This window comes from Chiloscyllium punctatum, chromosome 26, assembly GCF_047496795.1.
Source record: "Chiloscyllium punctatum isolate Juve2018m chromosome 26, sChiPun1.3, whole genome shotgun sequence".
In the NCBI taxonomy this organism is placed as follows: domain Eukaryota; kingdom Metazoa; phylum Chordata; class Chondrichthyes; order Orectolobiformes; family Hemiscylliidae; genus Chiloscyllium; species Chiloscyllium punctatum.
The window spans coordinates 33,920,441-33,936,138 of record NC_092764.1 but is presented as its reverse complement, the minus strand read 5'-3'; the positions used below and the strand labels follow the sequence as shown (position 1 = coordinate 33,936,138).

The following is a 15,698-nucleotide window of genomic DNA, read 5'->3' as shown; positions in this document are numbered from 1 at the left end:
ATTTAAGCGGGTTATTTATAAATGTCTGTTCATCTCCTCTGCTTTGTTTTTCTTCCTTTTCCTTTATTCCTATTGACATTCTATCTCTTCCTTCCTTGACGTGCATCATTTATCTTCCATTTCCTGTTTTTCTATGATCTCAAGACTTCCAGACAATCCATGTCATAACTGGCACAAGGATGTCTAACATCTGACAGTTTATCCCCAAATACTAAAAGAAAAATGCCTATGCATTTCCATTAACTTGCAGAGATCTACAAACTGAGTCATCTGAAGAGCAATCCTGCGATTCTCCCCCTAATCTGGTTCATCAACAAATGAGGCATTTTTAAAAAATGCTTCCTTCACTGGCTACTGCATTAACATTTATGATGATTATATTTAGTCTATGTTTTAAATTTTGAAAATACATGGTCAAAGACACTGTATAATTACAGCCTTGGACTGCAGCATGGTTGAAACCTTCCAGTCATTATATTAAGCCTGAACCTGTTGTTTTGTAGAAAGCCATTCTTAATTACCACTGCAGTCTGAGGAGAAACATTTTCTTCAATAAAATTGGAATTACAAAATGCACTGTCTTCAGGTACCCACCAAAACCTCTGTTCCTCACCATTGAAGCTGTCCCTCTTCTCATCTATTGTCTGAGGCTGAACCAGACTATTGACAAACTTGGTGTGATATTTGATTCTGAGTTAAACTTCTGATTGCGCATCCACGCCATCACTAGACCTTACTTATTCTCAATAGCATTTCTTAATTGTCCCCTCTTAGCTGATCTAATGAAAACATCCTGTATGCCTTTATACACCTCCAGATGTGCCTGTTCCAAGGACTGGCTGACCTGCTATCTTCTACCATCTATAGAGCTTAGCTTATCCAAATCTTTGTTGCTTTATTCTAACTTGCACCAAGTCTTATGCAATGATCACACTTCTGCTCATTGACTTCAATCAGCACCTCATTCTCCCAACGATTCTGTTTTAAAATTCTTCGTCTCAAATCCTATATGGCTTGGTCTGATGAAATTCCTGGAAATGACAGATTCAGACAGCATCCATGGAGAGAGAGCAAGCTAACATTTTGAGACTAGATGACTCTTCATCAGAGCTGAAGTGAAGTGTGCAGGGGCAGCATTGAAGTGTTCTACAAAATGAACAGCCAGTCTGTGTTTGGCTTCTCCAAATTAGAGTGGGCCACATTGGGTGCAGCGAATACAATACACAAGATTGGAGGACGTACAGATGAAATGCTTCATCTGGATAGTGAGCAGGGAGGAGGTGAGGGGACAGGTGTTGAATCTTCTATGATAAATGGGAAGCATTTCACCTGTATCATCCCTATCTTGTGTATTGTGTTTGCTGCACCCAATGTAGCGTACTCTACATTGGAGAAACTACAAACTGGGTGATCACTTTGTAGAACACCTCTGGTCCATGTGCAAGCATGAACCCAACCTTCCCGTAGCTGGTCATTTCAACACAGTGTCCTGCTCCCATGCCCACTTATCTGTCGTCTACATGCTGCAGTACTCCAGTGAATTACAGTGTAACAACATCGCATCTTCAGACTAAGCACATTATAGCCTTCTGGACTTAATATTGAGTTTAACACCTTCAAATTGTGAACCAAATCCCATTCCATCCTTTCTTTTAGTATTATTTATTACACTCTGTTACCATGTTCTCTCTCCCCTCCCACCACCCCAGTGTGACTGTCTTCTCTTTCGGTTTTGGCAGTTAGACACACCATTGTTCTGCCATTCTCATATTCCGATCACTTAATCTGAACTATCACCATTGTTTCTCTAACAGCACTCTCCACACCACCACCGCCGCACCCAACCACGCCACCGCCACACCCACCCCAACTATAGCATAAATGCTGCTCCCCCTCCACACTTCAGCTCTGATGAAGAATCATCGAGACTCAAAATGTTAGCTTGCTCTCTCTCTCTGTGGATGCTGTCCGACTCCCTGTGATCACTAGCATTTTTTGTTTTCAGTACAGATTCCAGCATCTGCAGAAATTCCTGCTCTTACTCCAGCTGTACAGTCATTGAGCTCTTCCAAATCTCACCTGTTTGGCATCCCCAATCATAATCACTTTTTCATTGGATGTGTTCTCAACTACCTAGATCCAAAGCATGGGATATCCCTCCCTTAACCTTATTTTTCTATCGTCATTATTATGCCGCTCTGATTGAATTTTAATAACTACAAGTTGAAGTTTGCTGTCACATTTTGGTTGATAAGGTTCCTATGAAATTCTTTGGAACACCTAAGAGAGTAACCATGCAAGGTTGTGTCATTAATGCTATTAGTTGCAATAAAGTTGACCCAGCCACTGAATAATCAGGGGCATTTTTTAAATGCATGCTGTTTTCTGATTCAAAACAGAGTACTTTCAACAAAAAGGACTTCCTCCCGACTTTATTTTTATTGTCCAATAAAAGTGTAAGAAAGAATTGTTGGACTCCCGAGGAATGGGCACAATGCCCAGTAAGTACCATTTGCTAAATTACCAATCTCTGGTGTGCTGCATGGATTTCTGAATAATGACTTACAGTTGGTACTTCTACAAAAATGCTCAGTAGTCTGTTTTGTTAACTGCACATATTGATGATGCACTGTAATTCTGTGATTGAGTATAACTTTGCTCCAATAACACAGCTTCTGACAACAATTAATTTTGGATCACAGATTTTGAGATGAAGAGAAACTTTTATTCTATCTGTCGGGGCAAGTTCATGTTAGCATTTTGAAGCCTAAAAGTGTTTCTATAAGCCTGTAGCACTCAAGGTATCTGGCATAAATTTGTATTGATAATTTCCAATGATTTTTAAAGTTGAAAATCTCCTTTTGAGTTGAACAGTCAAACATAAGCTTTCATAATTGTTCAGCTGATTAAAACAGTAGTTGAGCTAAATAGACCTGTCAGGTCTCAGTATACTTCCTATAGGTTAATTAAAATGAATTAAAGTAGTTGAGAGCTACCTTTGTATCAGGACTGCTAAGATTAAGTAGAATAAATCAACAAGGGCTTTTGTCCCCTATTCACTATCCAGTGGCAAGATTAGTATGGTGCTGGAAAATCCTTGTAAATCTTTTCTGGACCTTTTCAAGTTTCACAACATCTTTCTGATAGGAAGGAGACCAGAATTGCATGCAATATTCCAACACTGGCCTAACCAATGTCCTGTACAGCCGCAACATGACCTCCCAACTCCTGTACTCAATACTCTGATCAATAAGGAAAAGCATAACCAAACACCTTTTTCACTATCCTGTCTACTTTCAAGGAGCTTTGAATCTGCACTCCAAGGTCTCTTTGTTCAGCAACACCCACTAGCACCTTACCATTAAGTGTATAAATCCTGCTGAGATTTGCTTTCCCAAAATGCAGCACCTCGCATTTCTCTAAATTAAACTCCATCTGCCACTTCTCAGCCCATTGGGCCATCTCATCAAGATCTCGTTGTAATCTGAACTGATCTCATTTTTAAAAGTCATTTGTTTTATTTGATTTGAGTACAGAATACAATACTAAAAGCACAAATAGGGACGGCTGTAGCATTGGGAAAATTTAAATAATTATTTTCTCAAAAATTGTGATCTGCTTTCTGCCATGTGTCTCAACATTTGTGATCTTTTTTCATCTTAAAAAGTAAATTTCCCTCTCTAGTTTGATCACCTGTTAATAGTTAATCTAACTGACTGGTAATTACAGTCATTACAAAGTAAATATGGGGAGTGTATTTTTCTTTTAAAGGAAATAAAGATAGTGCTTTCATTGCAAACACTGATATCTTTGTTCACCTGTGGTTATTGCACAAATTTGCACAGATTGATTGTGGAGATGATGACTTTAAAAAAAGAGTTGGTCCATTATTCCATTTACTTCACGCCATCAGCTTTGTCTTGGATAGAGTTGTATTTCAAACATAGACAGGCGGGGCTATTACTTACAATGTTATTTTAAAATAATTGATCTAACAAGTGCTATTTTAAATAATATGGTACTCAAATAAAATTCTGAAAATCTGATGTTAAATAAACAATGTTGAAAATCGTTAGAAAATCTGATACATCTGTGAATAGAATAGAGTTAATATTTCACGTCAAAGACTATTCATGACTAACTCTGGAGAGTACAGATTTGATTTAAGATTGTGTAAATGTTTTTGGCACCAAAATTCGTCATTTTACAGTTCCCTATAGAACTTTTGAATAATTTATTATTTGGAAGCAAAGGTATTTTGGAATATGTCACCATAAACAACAAAAACTTTCATGATTTGGTGCATTTGCGATTGGGATAGAAGTCCCGACTTTGAAAACTTATTTAAAAAAATGAATTTTGTCAATACAGAACGAGTGTCATTTAAAATCATTAATGGGACTCCATGATTGAACTTACAGCAGCAAATGAGTGTGACTAAATGCCCTTGCTCTTTCCTTCATTGCGTATAGTTGTTATTAAAATTGGTTCTTGGAAAGATTTTTATTTATGTCTCTAAATGTTGCTGCAAAACATTTAGAAGAAGTTGCATTTCTGTAGAACCTTGTATCCAAGGGCTTTCATCTGGTTTCACTTAAAGTGGAACACCACAGACATTCAATCGCTATTATGTGTGCACATCTTATAGCCAATTCGTTTATAATGCCCATGAAGAATAAGTAAATTGAATTCCCAGATTTTGTTTTTAAAAAATTGTGCATGTGGGAGATCTGAAATGAACAAAAACAGAAGTTTCTGGAGAATCTAAGAAGATCTGGCAGAACTATTCTGAAGAAGGGTCAGTGGACTTGAGTATTAACCTTATTTTCTATCCCTAGACGCTGTCAGGTCAGCTGAATTTCTGCAACAATTTAAGCTCTTGTGTGACTTAGTTTTACTTGGTGTCACTTGTCCTGGGCACTGGAATAACCTAATGCTGTTCTTGTAAGAATAACATGTTACATCCATTTGAATTGCCAGAGCTGTGTAATACTTCCAAATTATTGTACTCAAGTGCTTGTTTAGATATTTATTTCAGATTATTAAGTGAGGTTAGAGCCTTCTATTCAAAGGCAAGAGATTGCTCTTGTGTCAATGAGAAACAACATTGATGTAAACTAATAACAAAACAATTCAGGATGTGATCTACAAGCACACTAAATACACTGTGTTGGCTTCTGATTTTATGGTGCAGCCAAGCTAAGTCTAAAATTTTATTCAATGCTTGTTGGCTTTACATAGCAATGCCCTTAAATTATTAGTTTCAGCTCAGCAGACTATTTTTTTGCTGCTGGCAACTCTAGTTCAAAGGGATGTTATGAACTTCAGTTGTGGTAATGTAAGTCTGAAACAAAACTACCAGAGTCTTGCCTTCACAGGAGAACTGAAGTACTGATACTAAAATGTGGAAAGAAAATATAAGGTAGATAAGACAACTAACAATTGGAATGGAGTAGATGGAATGTTTTCAAATACTTTGAGCAACTTGGCCCATCGAATATCTATTTCAATTTACACTTGTTTTTATGCTGTAGGCTGAAAGTATTTTCCACGTGGGTATGTGCACATGGCTCTCTATGCTGCAGATGAGTTCTATAGTTTAGGAACTCCTAAGGAGATGTTTTATTGATTGGGACTTTTGGAAGATTATTATTAAAGGCAGTACTGGATTTTGGGATTGTATTTTGGATTCACCTTTGGACATTTTAATAGGTGAAAGCTTTTTGTTTTTTTTAGTTTTATGTCAAAACTCCATTCTGTTTACTCGAAAAAGTGAAAATGGACAAACCATTTAATGTCAAAATCAGCTGACTGTCCCAATCATAGAGAAATTATTTATTCTTTTTAGATTGGTAAAATTTTGGATAAAATGGATTTATTTTCTGATGTTCTTCGCAAAGTACATTCACAACTATTAAGAATCAAAGCCCAACAGGCAAGCATGTAATGTACTTGACTATTTTATACAAACATTGAGGACCCATGTTGACTTAGGATGCAGTTCCATGACAGCTAGTTACAGAATTGTTGCAACACAGGAGGCTATTTGGCCTTTTTTTTTCCTGTGCTGGCTGTCAGTAGGTAATAACCCAATTCCCTCTTGAAATCTTCAAGTATAAGTGCTGCCAGCACACTCCAGATTCTAATTACTGCTGCATAAAAATGTTTTGTTCTTCATGTTGCCATTGCTTCTTTTGTCAGTTTTCATAAATCTATGCCCTGTGTTCTTGATTCTTCTACGGTGGGGATGTTTATTTCTTTATGTACTCTGTCTAGCCCCCTCATGATTCTGAATGCTTCCATTAAATCTCGTCAACCTTCCGTAAGGAAAACAGTCGCAACTTGTGTAATCCATCTGCATAACTGATCTACTTCAACTTGAGACCATTCGCACAAATCTTTTCTGCACTTCCTCAAACGTGGCACCAGAGCTGGACGCAATACTGTAGCTGAGGCCATCAGTTACCTTTGGGAAAATTGTTGTTATTCATGCTTAAGGCTTCATTATGGCAGTCATTAAGCCATTTTTCTGCATATGCTGTCATCGTAAGGGCATCACATCCACTGGTTAAGACCAGCCAATAAAGCATAAATCAGCGATTGAGCCAGCAACCTTACAATGTGCTACTTTTACATTTATGTAGCATTTTATCAACCTCTCTGGAGTATCACAGATGCCTCGCAAGTATTCATTAATTTGAAGTTTAGTGATTTATGTAAAGCAATTTACAAGCATTGTCATGACTCAGCTGCTCACCACAAAGATGGATTTTGCTGCATAGTGAAGTCTATTGATCTTAGGCTTGTTTTTATTTTTCATAAACCTGTGCGAACACATTGACATGCCAGGTAGGTGGAACTTGAACCCATCTGGTCCAAAGGTAGCAACACTGTCACTGTACCACAAGACCCCATTCTTTCTCTTTTTTCTTCCTTTTGCTCCTTACCCAAAGAAGGGACTGCAATGAGGTATTACCCTCAACTACTGTTCATTTAAGGAAAAGTTAATGAATGTCAACAACATAACAGTACATAACAGCTACACAAATTTCCAAACACCATTGTGGTGAAATGATTGGATTGCAAATTATCACTGAAAGCTCTGACTTCCCATCCCCCATCCTATCCAAAGTGTGTTGTAGAACCCTCATTACAGTCATGACTTCCAATTGTGTATTGTTAATAGGTAATTGCTGTGGCTCTGATCTTTATCACGAGAAACTTGAGCTAGCCATGGTCACTCCTTAAACAGATAGGTGGGAGAAACTGACAAATACATTATTCAGTGTAACTGAAAGTGACAACACTTAAAGATACACATCCAGCAATGTCCTGAAATACAAGACGTTTCAATTTGTTTCCGTCGTAAAAGGCATGACCCATTTTAAATGATATCTAACCTGACCCTGAGGTTGTTGTGCCCCATTTAATCTTGTCCCTTGATCTTTTTACATGCGAGGGCCTTAGAATGATCCTGAATGAACTTATCAGAAATATTTTTGTTGTAGAGAGCTGAACTTGTGTACGAACAAAAGAAATCCATTTGTTAGATAAATGGTGCTGACAGCAACTGTTATTTTCTGAGACTTTATCAAAAGTAAACAGCCTGGATACCTTACAGAATTTGGTTAATGATCCTAGTGATAGGAATTATTCTGATAAATTTAAGGTCACATGACTAGGTGAAGTCCAATTGAATTGAGAGACTCAGTGTGGGGGCTGGGGTGCTGATGGGAAGATAAGATAATCAAACTGTATTAACGTGGATACTGAAGCAAACAAAGCACAAATGCTACTGATACCAAGATAGACTGGAAAATGGACTTTGTTACAGTTGATAATGAAAGATCATTTGAACTATTAGTATCTAATAGATCATTGAGTTTCACTTCTAAGGGATAGCAAGACAAGAAAGCAATTCGAAAGGCATGCTGGTTGCTGAGCACCCATGTTCCATAGACAGCACAAGAAAAGCTTTTTTCATCCTAAAATCCTACCTAATCACTGAGTTACTTATTTTGCTACTTGTAAAATTCCATGATTTAAATACTTGGCTGATATCATTTATTGATTTTGATCTTTGTCATGACTGGTATGATCTGATTCTCATGGTTAGATTATTTAATAATCGTAATCTCATGAGTCACTTATTCCAGATTGCAGAGGTAATAGCCTTCATTCTGAGTCCTTCATGTTGAATTAACACCTTTGGAGTGATGTCCTTTATGAACTCAACATGTAAATAAGTCATGATTTGAAGATGCCGGTGTTGGACTGGGGTGTACGAAGTTAAAAATCAGACAACACTAGGTTATAGTCCAACAGGTTTAATTGGAAGCACACTAGCTTTCGGAGCGACGCTCCTTCATCAGGTAATAGTTGACTATTACCTGATGAAGGACCATCGCTCCGAAAGCTAGTGTGCTTCCAATTAAACCTGTTGGACTATAACCTGGTGTTGTGTGATTTTTAACTTTGTAAATAAGTCAAGTGCCTGGAGCTTATCACATGACTACAGACTCTACACTAGAGTACTCTAGGCACTGGCTGTGTCTAGAATCATTCTGTACTGTGTATAATACTTCAACTGCAAATAAATCCACCAAAGATCTTCAATTAAACCAAGTCCTTGTCCCTCCTTTCTGGTATATTTACAGAATAGGAGAGTATTGGTCTGCTTCCTTTCCAGTGTCCTGTCATGAAGCATCCCCCTTCATTAACATTTTTTTATTGTTTCTAGTCTTTCAAGAAAATTGTGGAACCATTACTTATCTCTGGGGTATCGTTGGTACTAATGAGGAAAACCCAAGAATTTATTTATTGGAAAGGATCATTTCTTCTGTATTTGTGATTTTAAAGATTGTTAAACACTTGACCATTTAAGGAGAACATCAGATAATATTTGCAAGAACTTTTATCTAATGGTCTGGAAAACCATTATAGATTTGGTACCAGTACTCTGGCTACCTGAGTTGAGCTGCTTGATTTTGTTTGAGACAGAACAAGTAAGAAAGCTCTGTGTTAAGATCGTTCCAGAAATTGGGAAGAGTTTGGAAATGGTTGGGCATCTGATGTGGTAGAGATTCTTCTGTACACTCTGCCAACAGGGCTTCAAGTAAAAACTGGTCAAAAGACTGCAATCTAGTCCCACAGAGCAACTGCATAAGATGATGATGTAATCATTCTAGTATTGCAAGCCCTCCAAGGCTGTCCAGGAACTAACAGGGAAGTTTCTGAATACCACAGCTCATAACCTGAGGTTGGATGAGGTTTGGGCACTTTGGTGGGGTGAGGGTTAAGTGGGAAATTTTGGGGCATTAAAGAGAATATCATTGTGTTATGCTTCACAGCTGGTATGCAGTAGTATACCTTTAAGAGTCATGCTCATGAAGTCATCAGTATATCTTAAGTGTGTAACCAGAATAAAGAAGTCTCCGTCTCCATCTTATCTTGGGCCACTTAAAGTGTCACACGCTGATGGAAGCATGGTACTATTTGTAAGCATACAGCTTAGTATTCATCAAGGTACAATATATGCAACTAATATGTCTATATAAGGAGCTGTAATAAATATCTGTTGAATATTTGCACCTGATCTGGCAATTCAAATGTTAGTTTCCATAGTAGAAGAACAAGCCAAGGGTAATGCGATACTCGAAGTATTAAGTAATTGTAAATTTGGATTGATTGATTGCATGTTGAAATCACAAGCTATTTGTTTTTTGGTTGTATTAAACATTTATTTCAAACTTTGGTGACTTGACTTGATTATCAAGCTTAACAAGGCAACGTTTAGCTGTTGCTCTTGAACAACACTGTAAACTTGGATATGACTTACTTGGTTAAGCTTGTAGCCCTCAGGCCCAACAATGGCTTTAGTTTTGTTGTGTGATTTAGAATTGCAAATCTAGTACTCCTCCATTTTATGTCTGAAGAAAATTTGATAACATGAATGTATCAATTTAGCTGTCAAACAAATGTAACTTCTTTGACTGACAGAAGTCTGCTTTTACAGTTCCTGATTTGGAGGTGCTGGCGTTGGACTGGGGTGTACAAAGTTAAACATTGCACAATACCAGGTTCTAGTCCAACAGATTTATTTGGAAGCACTAGCTTTCAGAGCAGTGCTCCTTCATAAGCACGGTGGCTCAGTGGTTAGCACTGTTGCCTCATAGTGCCAGGGACCCGGGTTCAATTCCAGCCTCGGCCAACTGTCTGTGAGAAATTTGCACATTCTCCCTGTGTCTGCATGGGTTTCCTCCGGGCAGTCCAGTTTCCTCCCACTGTCCAAAGATGTGCAGATCAGGTGAATTGGCCATGTTAAATTGCCCGTAGTGTTAGATGGATTAGTCAGGTAGATCTAGAGGGGGTGGGTTTCTCTTCAGAGGGTCAGTATGGACTTGTTGGGCCGAAGGGCCTGTTTCCACTCTATAGGTAATCTAATCTAAAATAAAAAATTATGCACAGCTTGGGAATTCTTTGTTGAGGCTGGGGTCAGAGATGCTGGTATGTAAGGTTGCCTCATTGGAATAGTTGTGGCAGAGATGGTAAAAGCATACGAATGTAATGGAGTCCTAACAGTGTGTAGGACGTATGGAATCACATTTGAGGTGGCTGTGGAGGTCAGTGAGCTTGTAATGAATGTTTATGGAATGACTTTCCCCAGAAATGGTGGCGCAGAAGCCAACAATAGGATGAGTCAGTGATGGATATTCCGAAGGTGAGGGAAGGGTTTAAATTTGAAGCAAAATTTGATGACCATTTCCAATTCAGGGATAGAGCCGGAAATGGCACCAATACAGTCATCCGTGAAAGCGTATTATCTACACTGTCAGAGTTAAGATAATATTGGAGGGTAGGGTTACATTATGATCTTAATCTGAAATGTTCACTTTAACATTGGACTTTCATCAAACCTGCTTTTATAAAGTTAAGGTTTTATATTTGTGTCATTAGTCTTTTTTTTCAGACTGGCATCTTAAAAAATGTTTTCACTGTTATCTTTCAGTGGTTATCATGACATAATTCTAACCCAGTCCACCCTTTTGTAAAATGCATCTTTGGTGTATTCTGTTGTTTTGTATTTTGAGAAAAAAAACAAACTGTTCATTACCTTTGGGTTAAAATTGGTAAAAATGCAAGTTAAAAATTATGGAAGTGCAGCATGCCACCTTATGTAGGAGCCATTATTTATTAAAACTGTTCCATTGCGGTAATGAATTATGAAACAGAACAGTGTATTTCTGCAGTCTTGTATTTTATCTGGAAAGGTTTAGGTATTATATTTTGCATCTATTAACGACTTGGATTAAAAAATATTGGGAAAGCAAACACTGGAGGAGATGCTGTTGATCATTAGGGAGAAAATGTGGATTAGCTAAATGTCAACGTATTGTCAAGCTGAAAAATATGCTTTGACAGAAACTGCTTTTCTGAAAGGTTGCCAAATCTTTCTTTCTTTGTTTGCTACAGTCTATAAGAAACCTTTTACGTTACAGCATAATAAGGAGACAGATTATTTGATATTTTCAAGATATTGACGTCATTGTTGTATCCACTCCAATAAAAACATTTTCTGGAGATCACATTCATGTGCTTCATTTGTTGTTCATTGCTATCCTGTTTGATTAGTTACAACAAAGGCACATCAGGAGCCATAAAATAGTTTGACAATTTGGTTGAGGAAAGTGGTTTAAGTGTCATTGCAGTAGCTGCAGAGTAGTCCACTGTTGGCTGGGAAGGTTTGTTTATCTTTTTCAGAGCATTTTGCTCTGGTGGAGTTTGATATATGGAAGATAGATTAGTATTTTGACATGGAGCATGTCGAACAAACAGTCTTATCTCTGCACCATGGTAGCCTGACCTGGAATGAGTGATGAACTAAGGACAGGACTGGGTGCAGCACAGGGGAGGAGATAGTGCAGCTACTGGCAGTTGAAGTGTAAGTAATTTTGTGGAGTTAGTCAGAAAGAGTTAATCTTACTTAAACTGTCTCATGCTTTGTACACAAAAATGGAATGTTATAAAATCTTAAATATCATTTCCTGGTAGTATATACCCATACTCATGAAATGACCAGTGCTTAATTTTTTGACAGAGGGTAAAATTTAATAATCTGATTTGTGCTTTGGTGAAATAATTATTGGACAATAAGCAATTTCTATGGTGGTTCCTTGTACTAATGGCATGGTATAAGTTTCCTTAGCCTTCCTTTATTTGTGGTGAATTTACAAATGATGTCTTGCCAATAAACTGCTGACTATTTTCCCAAGTGCTGCAGACAGAATATTGGAAGAGAGGCACAGCCAAGATCGAGACCCAGGAGTGGGACACAGGGCAAGGACAATTTATGGAATGAATGAAGCCTTTTAGGGTGACCAATCTGAGTCATCTCTCTGAGACAAATAGCAGCTGACATTTTTTTGTTAGACTTTTTATCCATTCCCATTGATTTGAATCCACATGCTAGTGGTTGAACTCTTGCATTTTACATTTCATTGGTTTGAATGTTGTCAATGAAAGGTATTTTATAGTGGTGTTACACAATCTCATCAGCATATTGCTTCACATGCTGTGTTCTTGCTTTAAGCTGTGTATAATTAGGCAAGGATTTGACAGATGTGGCTTTATGCTCAAAAGCAGCATTTATGCCCATGTGAAGAAACGAAACATGGGCATGGCAAATAATATTCCCATAATAAGCTTTGTGATACTGACCAGATAATACGATTTTGTGATGTCAGTTTTGTAGTTGATATTATTAGCCATGACACCAGGGATCACTTCCGCACTCTTCAAAATAGTGCAGTGTGATCTTCTGCAAGCAGGCTGATGGGTCTCAGTTTAATACCTCGTCGGTAAGGTGACACCTCCAATAATGCAGCAGTCCCTCAGTACTGCATTGTGGTGCCCGTGCAGATGTTTTTGCTGGAACTTTGAAGTAGAACTTAAACCCTGAAGCTGGGGACACAGAGGCAAGAATGCTGCCAACTGAACTAAGGTTGATACTAAAAATGCACCACACAAGGAGTTATCATATTTATAAAACAAAATGGGAGATAAATCTTCTGGAAACACAACCTAGCAATATGTACCAGGTACAGCTAGAAGAATTATTTCTTTTGTGAAATAGTTTGGCTGCTATGCCGAAATGTTGGCCCCACCTTACAGTCAGGCCTCTAATAAACAGTACTTGTAATCATTATATCTTTGTGATTAAGTAGAGTAATACCTTCCAAGTCTCTTAGAAATATGAGGCTCTTGTAATTGTTCCTTCTGCATTGCATCTTCAAGCTGTTCAGAATATGCTAATTGTGTTAATGATGCAATATGCCTCAATTTGATAATAAGTCCTTATTTGAAGTCACCCCACTGAATGTTGTTTCATTTTAATGTTGTTATTTAAAAAAAAATTTAAATGCTGTCTGATTCACTTTAGCATTGTTTGCCACAGCCATCCTCTTCTATGGATTGCATCTCACCTGCTCTCTCCCAGGGCTTTAGCTCTGGCCCTCAGACCATTTTTCTCCCTGCGCTACCTCCCCATCCTTTGCTCCCCACCAGCCCTTCCTCTGCCTCAGGACGAGAGAAGTCATCTCCCCTCCCAACTTTGCTATTAGCTCCTGTCCGATCTCATACAGATATCCATTTTGCTCCTGTTTTGTCCCCATGATGTGGAGGTGCTGATGTTGGAGTGGAATGGACAAGGTCAGAAGTCACGCCACACCAGATTACAGTCCAACAGTTTAATTTGAAATCACAAGCTTCCAGAGACTCGGGTGACTTCACCAGATGTAGGAGCAGTGCTCCGAAAGCTTGTGTTTTCAGATAAACCTGTTGGACTATAACCTGATGTTGTGACTTCTGTCCACTGCACCTTACTGTTTGAGGGAGACTTTTCATTTTAAGTCCACTAACAGCTAGTCAATTCTTATGTTTGCTGAGGTTAGATGTATAGGTGGAAAAATAGTGGCCTTGCCACCTGTCATAGTTTACACCCACCCCTATTGTCAAAACTGTGCCCAGCGGGTGACTTTAAAATCCAGCCTAATGTATATTTCTACCCGCGTGTAGGCCAGTTAATCTCCAGTTAATGTGCCTACCCTGAGACTGGAAATGGGAATGTTTGAGCATGATCTGTATTTGCTGTGGATTTAATTTTTTTTAAAATAAAGTTTTACTTAATATATTGTTCTCCTAAATCAAGCAAATACATGACACCATAGTCTAGATGCTGGAAAACAGAACTGTTCTTTCAAATTAATCTTACATAAAATTGCAGGCAGTTGAATCAATTCCATTTTATTCTTAGTACATCTTACCTTATGCTAATGAGAAGTATTTACTCAGCAGTTTTTGTGAGGTGCATTTGCATTGCATTAAAAATCTGTGCATGATGACCCCAGAAAACCTTTTTTTGATAGTTACCAGAATTCCGTTTGGTGGATGTTATGAAAATGAAGATTGAACCAGGAGTATTCCTAATAAATTCTTTTTAGTTTATTTTGTTATAATTGAGTTTTGGTCAGTAGTTGGTCATTTTTATGAAATGAGACAAACAACTTGCTGTGACCAGCACTTTTTAGAAGAATCGCCCCATTAAAGAAAGGAATAGTTCAAATGTATCACGTAACAGCTGGATATCTTCTCGAGGAATCATTGTTCTTACTGGAGACTACCAAATGTGAACATGTGGTCATTACAAATAATGTTATTTTAAGAAAACTGAACCTGGTAGAGAAAGAAGGATCTGTCTACATTAATGAAAGTGATATAAAATTGGACTGCCTTTATGAAAGATGACCAGTTTGCTTAAAAAAAAATCAGCAGCTGATTAATTTAATTTGGTTTGTACATTCAGATAGCCATTTCTTTTAAATTTGCTTGTTTCTATGTTGGTGCCAATGAACTTAAATCAAAGAAAGTTCCTGTTATTTCTCAAATCCTTCTTTCTTGCAAAAGATATTAAATGGTCGGGGAGTGGGGAAGGAATAGTGTTATGTTGTAGGATCTACCATCTGCTGAATTGTTTTAAAATATTGGTTGACTGAAATGTACAGATATGTGTCAGAATTCCTATGTCTCATTCCAGGTAGATTCTGTTATTGCAATGGATGATGGCAGTGAATTTGAAGAGGGACAATATGGTGGATCAATATGAAACAACCCTAGAATGCTGCTTCTGTCCATCCTATATTTACTTTCAGATGAGGAGTAGAGTGCTTCCCTTACAAACTTGTGCTTCTTATCTCAAATTTTCTTTGTTTTAAGTTTGTTGAAGGGAACACATGTCTTTGTTTTATCTTTGGTGAAATTTATGTAACACAGTACAGGCAGTCAAGGATGCATTTAAATTATTCTATTTACATTTCATTTCACCAGAGTCTCTGGAGTTACATCAACTGGACAGTGAAATGCAAGTGCGTGCATGTCAGAGCCTGTCAAAAGGATTAACCTGGGGTCCATATGAAGGTTCGATAAACAGCAGTGACAAAAGTACCCTGGAAAGTGACAGTTCGGTAGGATGTAATTTTTGTGTACCATTGTTCATGTCATAAAGTTGGTACATTTATCTGGCAAGAAATTAATTTTGAAACCCTGACCTTTGTATGCATAGAATTAGAATTGTAAATCTCTTTTATAAAGTATTTTCTTTATACTCCAATGGTTCTCCATAAGTTGACTCATTAACTCCAACA

At 37.7% G+C, this 15,698-nt stretch overlaps 1 protein-coding gene across 4 annotated transcripts in view; it reads left to right on the top strand.

The window, feature by feature from the left end:
* The window catches only part of zfpm1 (zinc finger protein, FOG family member 1), a 268,052-nt gene that overhangs the window by 186,701 nt on the left and 65,653 nt on the right, over positions 1–15,698 (top strand). For all 4 annotated transcript variants that reach the window (XM_072596110.1, XM_072596111.1, XM_072596108.1 and 1 more), the window contains exon 4: positions 15,382–15,518. In XM_072596110.1, coding sequence (XP_072452211.1) covers positions 15,382–15,518 — 137 coding nt within the window. The remainder of the gene's footprint in view (positions 1–15,381; positions 15,519–15,698) is intronic.